We start from the raw sequence: 17,444 nt of genomic DNA, 5'->3' as shown, positions 1-17,444 counted from the left end.
GGAGCTGGAGCATCTAAGGAACTGTTGGAGCCTGGGGCCATTAAACAAATGTCTGGAGATCATCCCATAGAAGTAGGAAAATGGTTCATACTTTAGAGACAATTAAGAGGAGCCTTCTGGATAGCTGAATGTTCTGGGAAATGGTTTTTTCTTTCTTCTTCTTCTTTTTTTACTACTGAAACCAAAGGCTCCTATCATTACCTGCACATTTGGTCTGTTTCTTTTAGTTGCACCTTCAAATGCCAAGTAAGACAAAGAGGCTGGCTCACTCCCTCCAACATCAACTTTGAATATATCTCCAGATTTGGCTGTCACTATGCCAATCACATGGTCTCCTTTCACTGGTACATACTACAAAAGAAAATAAGGAAAGAACAGTCATGAATGACCTATCGCTGGAGGATACCTTCTTTCTACAAGTCCTTAGTAGTTACTTTATTGTCATTAAAGAGATGTTTAGAAATTATTTTAAAATTCAAGTTTACAAACACAAATCTTACAAGAAATGTGATCATATGTCACTTTCATGAACCCTCAAATTTGCTACTGCTGACTCTTTCGTTTTGTTTTGAGGCTGGGTCTTGATTACACAGGCTGGTCTCCAACTCCTCTCAAGCAATCCTCCCACCTCAGTCTCCAGAGTACTCTAATTGGGACCTGGGCACCCCCCCTCGCCGGCTTTTTAGCTTCTAATACTCTATTAATCTGAGCCAGTATCCCATTTTTCTTCAATATCCTTACCAGTAAGTCCCTTGCCTCTGTTGCACTTAACTCTAGTACACAAGTATCCTTACAGCCACGGCAGCCCATTCCATTTTTAGACAGTTTTGCCTATATCAAAGTTCTTAACTATTCAGAGAAATTTAACTCTCTGTGACTTCTAAGTTCCTGTAACTTCTCTGCGACTGGTTCTGTCCTCTGGAACTCCAAAACTAAGCCTGCTGGTTCCTGACGTTTGGGATTTTGAACATAACCATGATACAAGGTCTCCAGAAGCCTTTTGATCGCTCTTCTCAGGCTATGTTTCTAGAAGATGTACACGTGGACACAAGACTACGGTGGCGGTAAGCTAGTCTTAACAAAGGAAGGCTATAAGGACCCATAACTGCTTCTTTGAGAAGTCTTTCCACAGCGAGGATACCACTTTCACCGCAGCGCAGCGCTGCCCCTCCCAAGTCCCAGCTCACCCGCTTCTGTTGCGAGTCCACCCAGTAAATGCCACCACTGCTGCCACTGCCAGACTCCTTGTGACGAAAGCGGCCACACTTGGTTACCAGCAGACGGTCTCCGCAGCGCCGTAAGCCAGGGCCGCACACTACGCGCAATCGCGGGCACATCCCAGCATTCAGGCGCAAGGGTCGCTCCCCTGCAACGCCAGGGCCGTCTGTTTCCTCTTGGTCAGGCAGCAGCAACTCCTCACCTGGGAGCACCACCTGACCTAGCACAGTGCGCGCCGCCCGCGCCCTGCAGCCCGCCAGAGATTCGGCAACAAGCACAGGTTCAGCCATCGCAGGCGCCACTAAATCCACTTCCGGCGCCCGGCTTCCGCTTCCTGCCCCGCATCCAATTGTCTGCCCACCCGGAGACTTCTGTTTCCGACAGTTGTGGTCCTTGGGTCTTGGGCCTAAACTTGTGAAACCTAGTTGCACTCCAGCCGCGGATCCCCTTACCCTCTAGTTAACACTAATTGTGTCTTCAGCCGTTTGTTAATCTTACAGTCTATCCGCGGGAAATGCGTAGCTTGAACAGATGAAGGAGCCTCCACTTCCGGTGCCTCCGGTCGCGCTGTTTATAATGGGATGCTTCCCGAGGATTTCTTTAGAACTCAGGTTACTGAGCAGAGGGGCCTCGGAAATTGAACGTTTGCTGAGCTTAGCGGCCCGCGCTTCCAACTTCGACCTCTGAAAGGTGGTTAACTCTGTACCAAGATTTTTTCTCTTAAAAAATAAAAAAACCTTTTGGTTACTACTGGAGAAGATAGCTATTTGCATTGTAGACAACACGAAGAACATAGAGGGAAATAAACATAACGTTAGTGGTCTTGCCTGTTGTCTCTTTTGGTATGCTGTTGTTATGGACGAGTGAGTTCAAACGACAGAGATGCGCCACACTCTGTGCCCAATTCAAGCCCATTTATTATAGTCATCAAGCAGGGCTGATACCCAGAAAGTTTCCTTGGCAATGGGAAGCAGTTTGATTTCTCCTTTTAAATCATGCTTTCAGTTGGGGAGGGCTCTGTGAATGCCAACCCGACTCCATCTTGGGCCTCAATGCCAGTTTGTACCTGTGCTTGAACAAACTGCTCTCACATGAACAAAGCACCCAAAACCCCTACATCCTGCTTGGCAGTAAACTTGCTACAGTTGCAGGACGTTTTGTAGCTCACCTAGTGTGTGTGAAACTTCCTTGCAACCCCCACTAACCTGTCATGGTTCTGCTTCTGTAAGATTCCTCTTGCTCTCCGCTGAGCCCTCCCCAACTGAAAGCTATAAGTGGGCTTGAATCCGGCACAGAGTGTGGCACATCTCTATTGTTTGAACTCACTCATCCAAAACAGCTCAGGGGAGAGCAAGCGGAATTTTACAGAAGCAGAACCATGCCAGGTTAGTGGGGCGGGGTGCAAGGAAGTTTCACACACACTAAGTGAGCTACAAAACGTCCTGCAACTGCAGCAAGTTTACTGCCAAGCAGAATGTGGGGGTTTTGGATGCTTTGTTCAAGCACAAGCACTGTTCAAGCACAGGTACAAACTGGCATTGAGGCACAGATGGAGTCAGGTTGACTATCACACTGTCATGTGTAGTTGTGATTATTTGTGACACAAAATGGGAAATACCTAAGGGATATCACCCTAGGTGTATATTTCTCCCTATATTTTGCCCACTGCAAACATGCACATGTTACATGCACCTTTTCACAAACTTGAGCTATTACTATGTGGCCTGGGAAAATCAGTAACTCGGACAAATCCCTGCTGTTATTTCCCCTGGAGCACACTTTAGTTGCCCACATGAGAAAAAGCTGAATCCCAAATCCATAGTACAAGTAATTCAGAGCCCTCAATTATTTTTATTCTCATTTGGAATCACCATTTTCTCTGTCAACTGTTTCATTCAATTAGAGCTTGATCAATTCTCCAGCTAGTGAAAGCTGGAAACTGGGAGGATGTGATTCTGACCAAAGGCTAGTTTCCCCCATGTTGACTGCCCATCTCTTTGCTTCCCAAGTGAATTTTAAAAAAAAGTTTTGGGAGTTTAAGGCAAACCCTTCACTAAAATGCCTCAAATTTGGCAAGATGCTGGTGAGCCATTTTCTCCTGCATGAAGAGGCCAACTGAGATACAGTATGTGTTTTGCAATCAGATTATTTAAATAATTTCTTAGTTAGTCTCCCTGGCCAGAGGGTGGATTCTTGGGCAGAGATGATATAAATTGTGCTTCTCCCTTCCCCACACCAACCCAGATCCAGTGAATTTGGAACAAGTAGAATTTAGTATTTAGTGACAAAGGCTATGTCTGAGGGTGTTCAAAGAGCTCAGGTCCCGACCAGACAAGAAAGAGTTAATGTTCCCTGACCTGTCTCTCAGGATCCTCTAGGTCATAGTGGAATCTCTGGAAGAAACTGGGCCCAGATTTGATGATGGAGCCCTATCAAGGTCACTTTCCTCTTGGGGCAGCATGTGGAAACCAGTTCAGTTTGCTTCCAAGCAAATAATAGTGCAGGAAATCAGAAAGTGCCTGCCCAGTGCACGCTGCCATATCTGTGCTTTGCTTCCTGGTGTCCCTTGGCCTCTGGTGAGTGACAGTGCCTGGGCTGAGGCAGCAGGAATTGGGATCCCGGCTCCAAGTGCCACCTTGGACTTCACCTGCACCCGGGCTGACCCCAAGGCCCCTTGGGTTCCAGGTCCCGAAGTCACATTCAGGTACAAGACATGCTTCCTTTCCTGGTTGAAAAATGGCCGCGGGTGATTGAAGAATAAAGAGGAATCTGGTAACCAGAGCAGGCAGCCTGCCTGCCTCATCTTCTGTCTGGTGGTGGGGGTTTCCCTTGGATGGCCTAGGCCCACCAGACCCATTCTGTGCTGGGGGCTTACAGGCTTGGAGCCAATGCAGTTGATGCCGCTCTACCTTCAAGTGCCTCTAGCTTCCATGTCCTCATAGCTGAGTACTCCCCATGAAGAAATTTCCAAAGTGCCTTTGGAAAGGCTAGACCTGACCAAGGCCTTCCAGACTCTCAGAAATTACTCTTTAGAAATGTTTGCTACATTAGAAGTCCAAAAGATAGCAATGCACTGTTGCTTGTCATTGTTTCCTAGTGAAGTTAGGCCTTTTTTCTCCCTTTCAGATAGCACTACTTGAGCATTTGCTCTGAACAGGAATTGAGCTGGTCAGGCAGCTGAGTCCTGGCCCCTCCACTGGGAGAATTCACTGTCTCCATGGGAAGATACTCAGTGTTAAGATGGAAAGTAACAACCTGGTTAGAGCATCTTTCCCACCCCAACTCCTAGTACAAAGAGTGAACTAGTCACTTCTTCATAGGTAGACGGTAGGGGTCAAGATAGACATCCTAAAGGAGGTGAAACTCCTAAATGAACCTTTCATATTTTATATTTTGCTGGTTCCTAAAACTTACAAATGAACTACATGCTGATTTATACACAGAAATAGTAAAAGAGCCTATGTAAGTATAGTTAATATATTTATCAAAGTATAGGATTTATTCTAAAAACATATGGTTGTCACCACTCAGATAGTTGCTACAGATGTTTTTTGGGGTACTGGGGAGCGAACTCAGGACCTTGCACTTGTGAGGCAGGCATGGTGCCACTTGAGCTAAATCCCCAAGCCCTGCTATAGATGTTTTAAATCACAACTTTTGCAAGACTTTTATCATCTATCTCCAGCTTATCTCTGCATGTCATCTCACTATTTTCTTCAGTTTCTTAAATTTTTATCATTCTGCCATATTCCCAAGATCACTTAAGCTATTGCTATTTTCTTAGACACTGATTCTCTTTTTCTTTGCCACACTGCAAGCTCTCTGAGCAGAGTGCACTGTACTTTGCATAATAGTAACTGTGTAAGAAATAAGAGTTTGAAATAGTGACAACTGCATATGAAAATTGTGTGTCATGATGCTATTATAGGATTGTATTCATTGAGTGCTTTCTATATATTTGGATCAGACATATATGAGTGCATGGGAAAAGCTTAAAGTGCCTCTATTTGGGTGTGATAATTAACTGATTGTGTCAACTTGAGTAAGAAACACTCAACTAAATTGGATCAGCATAGTTTTGGGTGTAGCTGAGGTGATTTACTGAAGACAGAAGACCTACCATGGGTAGGCTTGTTGCTTGAATAGTATAAAAGGGAAACGAAGGCTCACTTCTATTTCTTCAGAGATGCTCCAGTCTTCACCTTCACCTTGGACGTTGTCTCCTGGCTTCCAAAACAGACCCTTCAGCCTTCCAGTGCAGACTCTTTGGTTTCCTGATGTGGATCTGCATGGGACGCTACAGTGAGCTCCTGGCCTATGACTGGATCCTTTGGCTCTCCAGCACACAGACAGCCCTTTTGCACTCTTCCACACCGGACTCTGTGGGCAGCTATTGTAAGCCAATCTTGTAAATTCTTATATATTTGTATATCTTGCATTAAATCTGTTTCTCTAGTAAGCATTGACTGATACATAGGGTATAAACAAGAGACAAACCACACAGTATACTTTCAACAGGCAAAGTTTAAAATAATGACTATTAATTAACAAGACATATGAACAAATGAGGGAATGGCTAGTAAGAACAAAAAGGGCTTTAAAAAATATAGCAGTGCAGGTACAAGAAACAGTCATTACCTTTAGTATTGAGAGTACTCAAAGAAGAACACTGCACCCAAAAGCTAGGGCTGATTAAGAACTTTTTGGAGAGAGTATGGCCATGGCTCATTGGATAACAACAAGTAACTGGGAATCTGCTGGTGGAACTGTCCATAAATCCACTCTCCAGAACTTGCTGACACTTCTAAGGTGCTGGAGAAAGCTATTGTTTCTAGGAGGGATCTCCTCGAAGCCTCTGCAACAAAATTGCCCAATAGAATGCTAGGGAAAACAGTTGAATGCTGGGTTCGCATGGCACCAAGCAGGAAGAGATACTTAAGAAGCTGACGGAGCTGCAGGGTGCTCATCAGCACACTGGGCCAAGGAAGCAAATTCATTCCTCTTGCAGTGCCTTGCAAGGGCCTTCTACCTATAAAGCTTATGATACATAGAAAAGGAAAAACTATTTTAAAGTCCAGGTCCAGTTTCTCAGAGCTGGCAGTAAAGGGTGAATTTGGAGCTTGGAAGTACTTCATTGATAAATGGCATAAGGTCACATGAGGTTGTAAAATCTAACTCATCAGTAACAGCAATAAGGTGGAGTTTGGCCAGGCCCAGATGGCTTCACTGGACCTTCACAAAAAATTTAAAGAATTCATTTAACATCTCAATAGATGAACATAAAACATTTGACAAAGTCTATCATCCTGTAATTATTTTTTTAAAAAACCTCTATAAACTACAGAATTATATAGGAACTTTCTCTACCTGCTGTAGAACACTTGTGAAAAATCCACAGCTAACATCACACCAGATTTTTTTTTTTTTTGAGACAAGCTTTCATTATACAGTTCAGGCTGGCCTTAAACTCACTGTGTAGCCAGGCTGGCCTCGAACTTGTGGCAATCCTCCTGCCTCGGCCTCCAGAGTGCTGGGATCACAGGTGTGTGCCACCATGCCTGACCCATACTAGATTTTGAAAGACTGGAGTCTTTTTCCTCAGATTTGCCACTTCTGCTCAGCATTGTACTGGAGGTTCTATCTGGAACAGTTCTACATGACAAACCAATTTAAAATATCCAGATAGGAAAGGAAGAAGTAAAATTATCTCTATTTACATGTGATATGATCTGTTATATAGAATATCCTAAGGAATCAACAAAACACATCAGCTGTAACAAATTCAGTGCACAAACAATATACAGAAATCAACTGTATTTCTATAGACTTGAACAATCCAAAAATAAAAATTAAAAATAATTCCCTTTATTATAAAAGTAACATTAAAGAGAATAAAATATTTGGGAATAAGTTTACCAAAGCAAGTGCTAAATTTAAATTCTGACAATTACAAAATGTTGAAAGAATTAAAGAACATTTAATTGGAAAGGCACCTATGTTCATAGATCAGATGATTTAATATTAAGATAACAGTACTCTTCAAATAGATATACATGTTCAATATAGTCCCTATCAAAACACCAACTAGCTTCATTGCAGAAATTGACACATTACTCCTAAAATTCACATGAATTCTTAAGGGTCCCAGAGTAGCCAAAACAATCTTGAAGAAGAACAAAGTAGGAAGCTTCACACTTCTGATTTCAAATTTTACTGCAAAGATACAATAATCAAGACAGTGTACTACCAGCATAATGACTAAACATAGATCAATGGAACAGAATTAAGAATATACAAATCAACACTTTTAGTCAAGGATTACCAAGACAATTCAGTGGAGGAAAGAATAATCTGCTTCAACACATGATTTTTTTTAGTTTTCATTTTCATTAGTACATGTTTGCAGGGCATAATGATCACATTTATCCTGGGGAGTTGTGATATATATATCTATATATATAGATATATATATCTATATGACACACATTAATTCTTTTTTCAACCCCTTCCCCTTTTCCCCTTTCTTTTTCCCCCCTCTCTCCATCTCAACAAATGATGTTGGATATCCACATGCACAAGAAAGAAGTTGGACCCCTACTTCAAGCTACATACATAATATATCTTTAAATAAGTTAAAAAATCTAAATGTCAAAATTAAAAGTATAAAACTCTTAGACAAATCTGATAGTAGTTTCCTAGACAGGACACCACAAAAAAACAAGCAACCAAGGAAGAAAATAAAGAATATAGACTTCATCAAAATTAGAACAGAAAACCTAATAATGAGAGAAAATACTTGAAAAAATCATACATCTGATAAAGGACATGTATCTAGAATTTATAAAGAATGTTTACAACTCAACAATAAAAAGACAAATTTTCCAACTTAAAAATGAGCAAAGGATCCACATAGACATTTCTTCAGAGAAGGTATATGAATGACCAAGAAGCACATGAAAAATACTTAATAATATTAATCATCTGGGAAATGCAAAGTAAAACCACAATGAGACTTCTTTATCCCCCCCTCCCCGCATAGCTATTATCAAAAACTGGAATGTGGTGGCACATTCCTGTAATCCTGGCAATTCTGGAGGCTGAAGCTGGAGGACTGAAAAATTCAAGGCCATCGGGGGCAATTTAGTGAGACTCTGTCTAAAAATTTTTTTAAAAATTTTTTATTTTGGTACCAGATACTGAACTCAGGTCCTTGCGCTTGCACAGCAGGCAGCAAAACCACTGAGCTAATTCCCTGGCCCTAAACAATTTTTTTTTAATTTTTAGAAAGGGACTGGAGAAGTAGTTCAGTGATGGAGTGCTTGCCTAGTTCAAGCCCAGCCTAAGAACTTCCTGAGACTCAATCTAAAAATAAAATAAAAGGGCTGGGGATGTACCTCAGTGCTCCCTGGGATCAATCCCTATTACTACCAAAAAAAAATTTTTTTAAGAAAGAAGGGAATGAAGGAAAAAAGGAAGGAAAGGGAGGGGAGGGCAGGGAAAGGAGAAAGGGAGATAAAGAAAGAAAAAGATCTTGCTAGTGGGAATATGAAATTGTGCGGCCATTTGGAAAAACATTTTGAGGCTTCTTCAAAAAGGTGGTGTGCACTTGGAAAGGTAAGACAGGAGGATTGAGAATTTAAGGTCAGCATAGGCAACTTAGACCCTGTCTCAAAATAAAAAGGGGTAGAGGCTGGGGATGTAGCTCAGTGATACAGTGCCTGCCTGGCAAGTGTGAGGCCCTGAGTTTGATTCCTGGTACCAAATAAATAAATAAAACAAATTTTAAAAGGAGGGGGCTGGAGATATAGCTTATTACTTCCTGGGTTCAATCCTGCATACTGAAAAAAAATTAAACAGTAAACAGTGACCACATAACATGGCAGTTCCACTTCTAGGATATCCGAGAGAATTGGAAAGCCTATGTACTATATTATTTTAATATATTATATTATATATTATATTATTTTAATCTAGAATGTCTCCCAGAAGTCTCATGTGCTCAGAAGTGGGGTTTTTGAAAGGTGATTTGCTCAAGGGGGTGCTATACTCATCAGGGGATAAATCCATGGATGAATTCAGTTGAATGTGCTGTTAGAAGAAAGGCCTGATTCCAGGTGGTGTGTCATTGGGGTGTGACATGGAAGGTTATATTATTATCCTTGCCTCCTCTCTTCTTCCTCTGTTTTTCCTCACTCTTTGCTTCTTGCTGCTATTGTTTGGGAAGCTTTCCTTTCCCATGCCCTCTCACTGCCATTTCTGCTCTAAAGCCATGGACTGAACCCTCTGAAACTGTGAGCCAAAATAAACCTCTCTTCCTTAAATTATGTATGTCATGTACTTTGTCCCAGTGACGGTAAGGTGACCAATACATTCTTTTTACACAAAAACTTGCACATGATTGTTCATAGCAGAATTATTCGTAAGAGCCAAAAAAGTGAAAACAATGCAAATATCCATTAACTGATGAGTGAATGCACAAAACGGGATATATTATACAATAGAATATTATTCAAGCCAAAAAAAGTACTAAGTGGTGATACATCCTACAACATAAATGAACCTAGAAAATGTTATTCTATGAAAGAAGCTAGATACAAAAAGCTACAGATTATATTATTCCATTTATATGAAATGTAAATAGGCAAACCCATGGAGACAGAAAGTTGAATAGTGGTTCAGAAAGCTGAGGATAGGGGCAATGGGAATTACTGTTTCATGGACACAGAGTTTCAGGAAAAAAGTTCTAGTGAGGGTTGTATAACTATGTAAACATACTTAATGCCACTGACTAAGGTTAAATGGTTCACCTAAAATGGTCAATTTTATGTTATATATAATGGTAAATTTTGTGTTACATATACTTTACCACAATAAAAGAATTATTTCCATAGGAAAAGAAGGGAAGACGAAGCAAGTATAGCCAAATCCTAAAACTGGTTGCATCTAATAAGTAGAATGTGATTGCTTTTTATAATACTATTCTCTCTTGTTTGAAAATACAATTAAAAAGTAGTATAGAGACAGACATTTAATAGGACAACCCAATCTTTCATCCCCTTCTCCCTCTCCTTTAAAACTTGTTTCCCTCCCTTACCCCCTCCGGGAAATGTGCTCTGACCCTGAGTTGGAGCTAACTGTCCTTGATCTGTTTTTCCACAGCTCACTGTCCATAACTTATTATAACATAAACACACTGGATTAAAGCTATGAAATCTGTGCACCACTTATATTCCCAGAACCTAGAACTAGTATATCAAAGGCATTGTACAAAAGTCTATGAAGGAGCTTCTGTACCAGGGAAAGCTCTACTTACTTTAAACCTGTTAGATGTTTCTCTAGCTTCACAGACACTTTATGATGAATATCCCTGTAGGGACTCCTTAAACTTTACTTTTGCTCTTGGCTGAGAAAAATATGTTTGAGGGAACACAGTAACATTATCTTCCACCTTTGAAAATATGCATTTCTAATCTGGGCATGGTGGTACCTGCCTGCAATCGCAGCTACTCAGCAGGCTAAAACAAGAGAATTGCAAGTTCAAGGCCAACTTAGTCAATTTAGGGAGACTCTATCTCAAAATAAAATAATAAAAAAGTCTAGGCTTGTAGCTCAGTGGTAGAGAACCCCAGGGCTCAATCCCCAGCACTGAAAATAAAAGGAAAATAAAATAGCCATTTCTAGTTTTCACCTAAATAATGTAGGTAAATAATTTTAAAAGTCTGAAAAGCTTTTGGTAAACAGCCGTGGTTGCCGAGGGGGAAGGAGAAGTGATAATTATTACTTAATGAATGCAGAGTTTCACTTTGGGAAGATGAAGAAAATGCCTACCTGTGGCCTCCCTCTAGTTCTTATCCTAAAAGACAATCACCTTCATTCACAGCTCTTTCCCTGATATTTTACCTCAATATTTTGAAATAATATCCTGAGGTTGCTTGATTCCTTAATTTTAAGTGTGACTATTGACTCCTTGACGAGATGGATGAGGACTTAGCTCTTCCCCTTTCCACACTTTATACTCTTCTCCCTTGGCCAACACATAGCAGAGTTACAGTACAATTTTTGGCTACCTCAGAAGCTATTTTTTTATAGTATTACAATAGTGCAAAATTATTTTCACTTGCCAAATTATACATTATATAAAACCCTTTACTTTTCATGATGTTACTGATTACCTCATTTCAATTTGTGGCCTTGTGTTTTATATACTTTTGTTCATTGTCTCCTTGTACGCCACCAGTATCTCAATTTTTTTTTTTTTTTTTTTTTTTGGTGAGACAGGGTCTTGTGTAGTTCAGGCTGCCCTTGAATTCACTACGAAAACCAGGGTGGCCTCAAACTCACAGCAACCCTCTTGTCTCAGCCTCCCGAATGCTGGGATTACAGGCATGTACCAGGCCTGGCTCTAGTATCTCAATCTACTATGTCTATACATCCAAGAGCTTATGCTCCTGGGGACTCTTAGGGGCACATGACTCACCTAGCTTCAGAAACCCACCTGCAGTTGTTTTAGGTAACTGTCTCCTCTGTGCTAGTTACCATATTTGTTGAAAATTTTTATCTGCTCTTCTTTCCTACTCTCCTTGTCCTGTGAATTTATACTTTAAAAAAACTCTTGCCAGGGATTTAGCTCAATGGCATCATGCCTGCCTCGAAAGCTCAAGGTCCTGGGTTCAATCCCCAGTACAAAAAAACCCAAAAACAAAAACAAAAACAAACAACCCTCCTTTACCGTAGTTTATTTTTATGACCAATCCACTACTGCATGGGCCAACTTCTTTTTATTAATGGAAAGTAAGAAGTCTGCTGGAGACTGCATTTGTTGCTGATCAAGTTAAAAAAATCTCCTATATACCTAGATCAGACTCTAGGGATTACTTAGTTATCAGAGGCTATGTTAGTCCGCTTTCTATCAAATTTAACAAGTACCTGAAACAATCAATTTATAAAGAGAAAAGGTTTGTTTTTTAAAAAGTACCTTTATTGAGGTATAATTTACATACTATAATTTTCACTCATTTTCAGTACACAGTTCATTTATTTTTAGTAAGTTTATGGATTGTTCTGCTGCCCAAATCTCATTTTAGAATATTTCCATCATTAAAAAGATCTATCATACTCATTTGCTCCTAACCCATTTGTTCCTACCCTAGGCTCACCTAAGCAATAATCTAATTTCTGTCTCTAGTCTTCTTTTCTGGACATTTCATGTAGATGGAACTGAATAAGATACTGCAGTTTTTGGTGTATCTTCTTTCATTTAATATCATGTTTTGAATATTCATACATGTTTGGAGCACATATTAAGTCATTCCTTATACTTTTGAAGAGTACTCTTTTGTATGGCTACAATATATAGCATTTTGTTATCTATTCACTGGTTGATGAACATTTGCATTTTCTGCTCCTTGGCTTTTATAAATAATGTTGTGAACATTTGTATACAAGTCTTTGTGTGTGTGTGTTCATTTCACTTAGATAGATAGGTACCTAGGAGTGAAATTACTGGCTACATGATAAATTTATACTTCTGAAGAAACTCAAATGTTTCTAAAGTGGCTATACCCTTTTACATGTTTCCCAGTTATGTATGAAGGTCCAGTTTCTTCATATCCTCACTAACATTTGTTATTGCTTTTTATTAAAGTCATTTAAATGGGTGAAAAGTATTATCTCATTGTGATTTTAATTCACATTACCCTAATGATTAATGATGCTGAACATCTTTTCATGTGTTTACTGGCCATTCATGTATTTTTGTGGTGAAATGTCTATTCAGATATTTTGCCCATTTTTTTAAAACTAGGTTGCTTGTCTTCTTATTGAACTGTAAGAGTTCTTTATATATCCTGGACATAAATTCTTTATCAGATATATGACTTGCAAATATTTTCTTCCAGTCTGACTTTTCATTTTCCTTACAGGGTTTTATGAAGGATATTTTAAATTTTGATGACATCCCACTTATCATATTTCTTTTTATTTGTTTGTTTTTGTCTTTTGAGACAGAGTCTGGCTATGTAGTTCATGCTGGCCTCAAACTCACTATGTAGCCCAGGCTGACCTTGAACTTCAGGCAATCCTCCTGCCTCAGCCTCCCTAGTGCTGAGATTATAGGCATGTACCAGCACACATAGCTACCATTTTTCTCTTTTATGGTTATTGCTGTACTAAAAGTCTGATAGCAGAGCCCAGTCTCTATGTTTTAAAATCACAAAATATCTGATTTTTTTAATCAAAAAAGTTTAAAACTATAGCTTTCCAGTAAGAACTGTCATTTATATACTCATTATTATGACATATACTCATTATTATGTCAGGTTCTGTGTTCATGTTAATACCTCAAATGTTTTTGTCAGCTTCTTGAGGGGGGGGCATGTTGAGGATCAAACTCAGAACCTTGCTCATGTTAGCCAAGTCCTCTACCACTTAGCTATACCTGCCAGCCATATCAGTTTATTTTAAAGCTAGCAATTGTAAGCTAGCATCTTGCAGAGTTTTTGTTTATCCTAGATGGTTTTTGCTCAGTACTGGGAACTGGATCCAGAGATTTTACACTAAGCTACATCTCTAGTGTTTTGTTTTTTATTTTGAGGGAGAGTCTCAGTCATTAAATGGCTGAGGCTGTGCTCAAACTTTTTATCCTCCTGCCTCAGCCTCCAAGAGTGCTGGGATTATAGGTGTGTTCCACTGTGCCTACCCTGTCCCACAAATTCTATAAAAATAATTTAATAGGTGTGATTTTAAATTTTTTATTTGATTTTTTTTAGACAGGGTCTCGCTAGTAGTTCAGGCTGGCCTTGAACTGACTATGTTACCCAGGCTGGTCTCAAACTCACAGGCTATCCTCCTGCCTCAGCCTCCTGAGTGCTGGGATTACAGGCATGCACCACCATGCCTGGCCTTTAATTGTTTTCTTATGGATGATTTCAAACACACAAAAGTTGACAGACTGGCTGGCTGCATTGGTGCATGCCTTTAATTCCAGCTACTTAGGAGGCTGAGACAGGAGTATTATAAATTCCAGGCCAGTCTCAGAAACTTAGCAAGAACCTATCTCAAAACAAAAAATAAAGGGCAGGGAACTGGGTATGTAGCTCAGTGGTAGACCACTAACCTAGCACGTGTGAGGCCCTGGGTTCAAGTCCCCAGTATCAAAAAAAAAAAAAAGGTTGTCAGATTAATATCATGAATCTCCAAGTAGCCAAACAATAGCCTTGATAGCCACCAACCCTGCCACATCTGCACCCTTGGGAAAAATAACTAAGTCAATACTTAATAATCAGGAGATTTAATTTGAAAGTGTAAGTTTCTAATAAGTTAATCCAGAGCCCCTAGTATAAGTTCAAAGATTGCCAAGTATAATGTCACCTTCACACCAAGAATATCAGCATGAAAATAATATTTTACTTGGGTTTACTACCAAGTGAGCAGACAAGCATGGAAGATTATGTAGATGGAATCAGGGCTATACCTGCTTCCCCACTTCCTGAGATGTTGCTCAAGTCTGGTGATGGCCCAGGTGGAAGATTCCAGTATTGGGGGCTTGGTGCCATATAACTAGAAAGTGAGGGAGGGAGTGGCTGTATCTTTCTTTTGTCAAGGTCACACGAAGCATCTGCTTATTTGTGAGGCAGTACATTGCACTGTGTCCTGTTTCTTGGTGCATCATAGGGCTGGCAGCAGGCCTCATTTTGAATGCCCACATTCAGCTACTCTTGAACAACATGAAACTGTGGCAATACTGAACTTTTATTGTCTTATGGTAGCTGAATTGTGACTGCACCCAGTAGAGGGAGATACAGTAGTTCTGTTAGCTTTCCATTGCTGTGACAAAACATTTGAGATAATCAATTTAAAAGGAGAAAAGTAGGCTGAGGATTTAGCTCAGTGGTGCCGGCACCTGCCTCGAAAGTGCAAGGTCCCAAGTTGGATCCCAGCAGCAAAAAAAAAAAAAGAGAGAGAGAGAAAGATTCATTTTGTCTCACAGTTTCAGAGGTTTCAGTCCATGGTTGCTTGGCTCCATCACTTTGTGGCAGGGGCACAACATCACAGTGGGGAGTATGTGGTGGAGCAAAGCTGCTCACAGCAACTGGGAAGCAAAAAAATAAAAAGTGCTGGAGTCCCAGTGTCCCCTTCAAGGGCATGCCTGCAATGACCTCATTTCCTTCCAAGGGGCCTCATCTCCATAAGGTTCCGCCATCTCTCAATAGTGCCACAGGCTGGTGATCAAGCTTTTAACACACGAGTATCAGAGACCTCCAAGACAGGTTTAGATCTCCTGCTCAGTGCTATGAGGTAAGGTTAAAAGAAAAACTCAAAGATAGAATTAAAGAGACAGAGAAATGGAGAGCCAGGACAGACAGTGCTGAGTAACCAGCAAAGACTCTGGCTAGTCCAAGCCACTGCTATTTACTGATGACAGCATGGTTAGATTGGGGTAAAGGGGCTAGGTAGCGGACAGGCAGTTGCTATGGACACGTTACTGATGCAGGCAAGGCTTGTAAAGGAAAAGACAAAGCATTCTTGAATTAGGAACAGAACAGACAAAGTATAGGGTTGTAGTTAGCAAATAACCTTGTCCTTCTAGTTAAGAAGGTTTTAATTGTGGGAACGGAATTTGGGTATGAGTCACTCTGACCTCCGCAGGTAGGCTTCAGCCCTTCAGCTGGCTGGCCAGATTCGCTTCTCAAAACAAGCTAATTGTGGGGTTAACTCTTTACAGCCTGCACTGCTCACAGCCTGCTTTGGGCATAATCAATAAGGCAGTTCCCCACACATGAGTCTTTCAGGGACATTCCAAGTCCAAACTGTAGCAGTAATGTAGAGACAGTGCCTGCAAAGCTCCTACCAATAAGCTGGTAAAGAACTTATTCAACAAATTAAAGTTGTTCTTTTTAATGATATTACATTTATTCAAAGGTGCAGGATTAAAAGGGGGGAAGTTGGGAACAGAGCTGAGATGTGTAGATGGGCTTGGCTTTTAAAAAGTTACTTTTGGGCCGGGGATTTAGCTCTGGTTTCGCTGCCTGCTGTGCAAGCGCAGAGACCCGAGTTAGATCCCCCGGTACCAAAAAAAAAAAAAAAAATATATATATATATATATATATATATATATATATATATATACTTTCAAGTTGCCAGCTTTGGGCATGAACTTGAATGCACAGCACATGGTTTTGAGTGTGGGTTCTGGAGCTAACTTGTCTACATTTGAATCCTGGCCCTACTACTTGCTCTGTGATGTTTTGTGCCTATGTTCTCTCATTTATAAAATGGGGATAATAATAGCTTAACTTTGAATTAATATATAGAAAGCTGCTTAGAATAATATTAGACCCATCCTGAGCATTATATGTGTGTTTGCTTTTTATTTTTTAAATGTTTATATGAAATGAGTGCTTTACTCCTTGAGGAGATTGTTTGCTTTGATTTATGAAAATCTCTCTTTAGCTGAAAGAACACATTTGCTTTTTTAGTTTGCATTCCAGTTCTTCTTGTCAGTGCATGAGCCTCATTTCAAGTACTGCTGAATCAAATGATCATGCCACATGGAAAATGAAACCAATCATTCTGGCAACTCAAGGAACCTCTGCAGCAGGACTCCAGGAAGTCCGCCAAGAAGGAGTCCCAGTTACTCCTAGTGCTGTCTTTTTATCTATTTGCATCTCCTCCCACCACCAAGTTTCTTCCTCCCCCTCTACCCTGAGTCTTTTCTCCCTCTCGCAGCTCCTTCTTTCTCATAACTTCTCTCTCATTCCTTTGGCATGATCCATTATGACTGTAGTGACCTGGCTATCCTTCATGACTTTTCAGCCCCAGTCATCACTGCCAGTTGCCTCTGAATCTACCTCAAATTCCCAAGGGCATGAGTTTGTTGAGACAGCCTCATAAAGCAGGTGAGTCAGATGACTTGCCCCTCCCTTGCTAGTGGATGGGAAAATTGAGGTAACAGCTTCAGAATTTCATAGCCCAGGCAGTGATGGGAAACCTTTCAGAACTTTCAATGATAACAATCACCCAGCTAAGGCACCCACACCATAGGTTCACCGCCACTGGCCTTGAGTCTAGGCCCCGACCTTCCCCTTTGGTAGGGAGGTGTGATCAAAGATTATGGTGAATATTTAAACTTAAAAACGTATTATTGGAAAAGACACATTGCCATGAATTCCCCTCAAAATATTTTCCCTCTCTTTCAACACATTATCATTTTCTAAAGCAGTTCTAAG

At 40.5% G+C, this 17,444-nt stretch overlaps 1 protein-coding gene across 4 annotated transcripts in view; it reads right to left on the bottom strand.

Annotated features, from left to right (window-relative positions):
- Exosc3 (exosome component 3) overlaps window positions 1-17,444 on the bottom strand; it is a 40,380-nt gene that overhangs the window by 9,692 nt on the left and 13,244 nt on the right. Inside the window, exons 1-4 of one of the 4 annotated variants that reach the window (XM_087183669.1) lie at window positions 15,204-15,286; window positions 6,691-6,870; window positions 5,389-5,503; window positions 202-351 (exon numbers count right to left, since the gene is read on the bottom strand). In XM_087183669.1, the coding sequence (XP_087039795.1) occupies window positions 202-351; window positions 5,389-5,503; window positions 6,691-6,870; window positions 15,204-15,265 (507 nt within the window). In that variant the 5' untranslated portion in view covers window positions 15,266-15,286. Of the gene's footprint in view, window positions 1-201; window positions 352-1,187; window positions 2,343-5,388; window positions 5,504-6,690; window positions 6,871-15,203; window positions 15,308-17,444 lie in introns of those variants that run through there. The other 3 variants (XM_087183670.1, XM_087183668.1, XM_021252000.2) reach the window with 3 other exon arrangements.

This window comes from Heterocephalus glaber, unplaced genomic scaffold (assembly GCF_053883595.1).
Source record: "Heterocephalus glaber isolate CG9 unplaced genomic scaffold, H.glaber_assembly_v1.0 deba00001481, whole genome shotgun sequence".
Classification (NCBI taxonomy): Eukaryota; Metazoa; Chordata; class Mammalia; order Rodentia; family Bathyergidae; genus Heterocephalus; species Heterocephalus glaber.
This window is presented reverse-complemented; position numbering and strand designations above follow the sequence as displayed.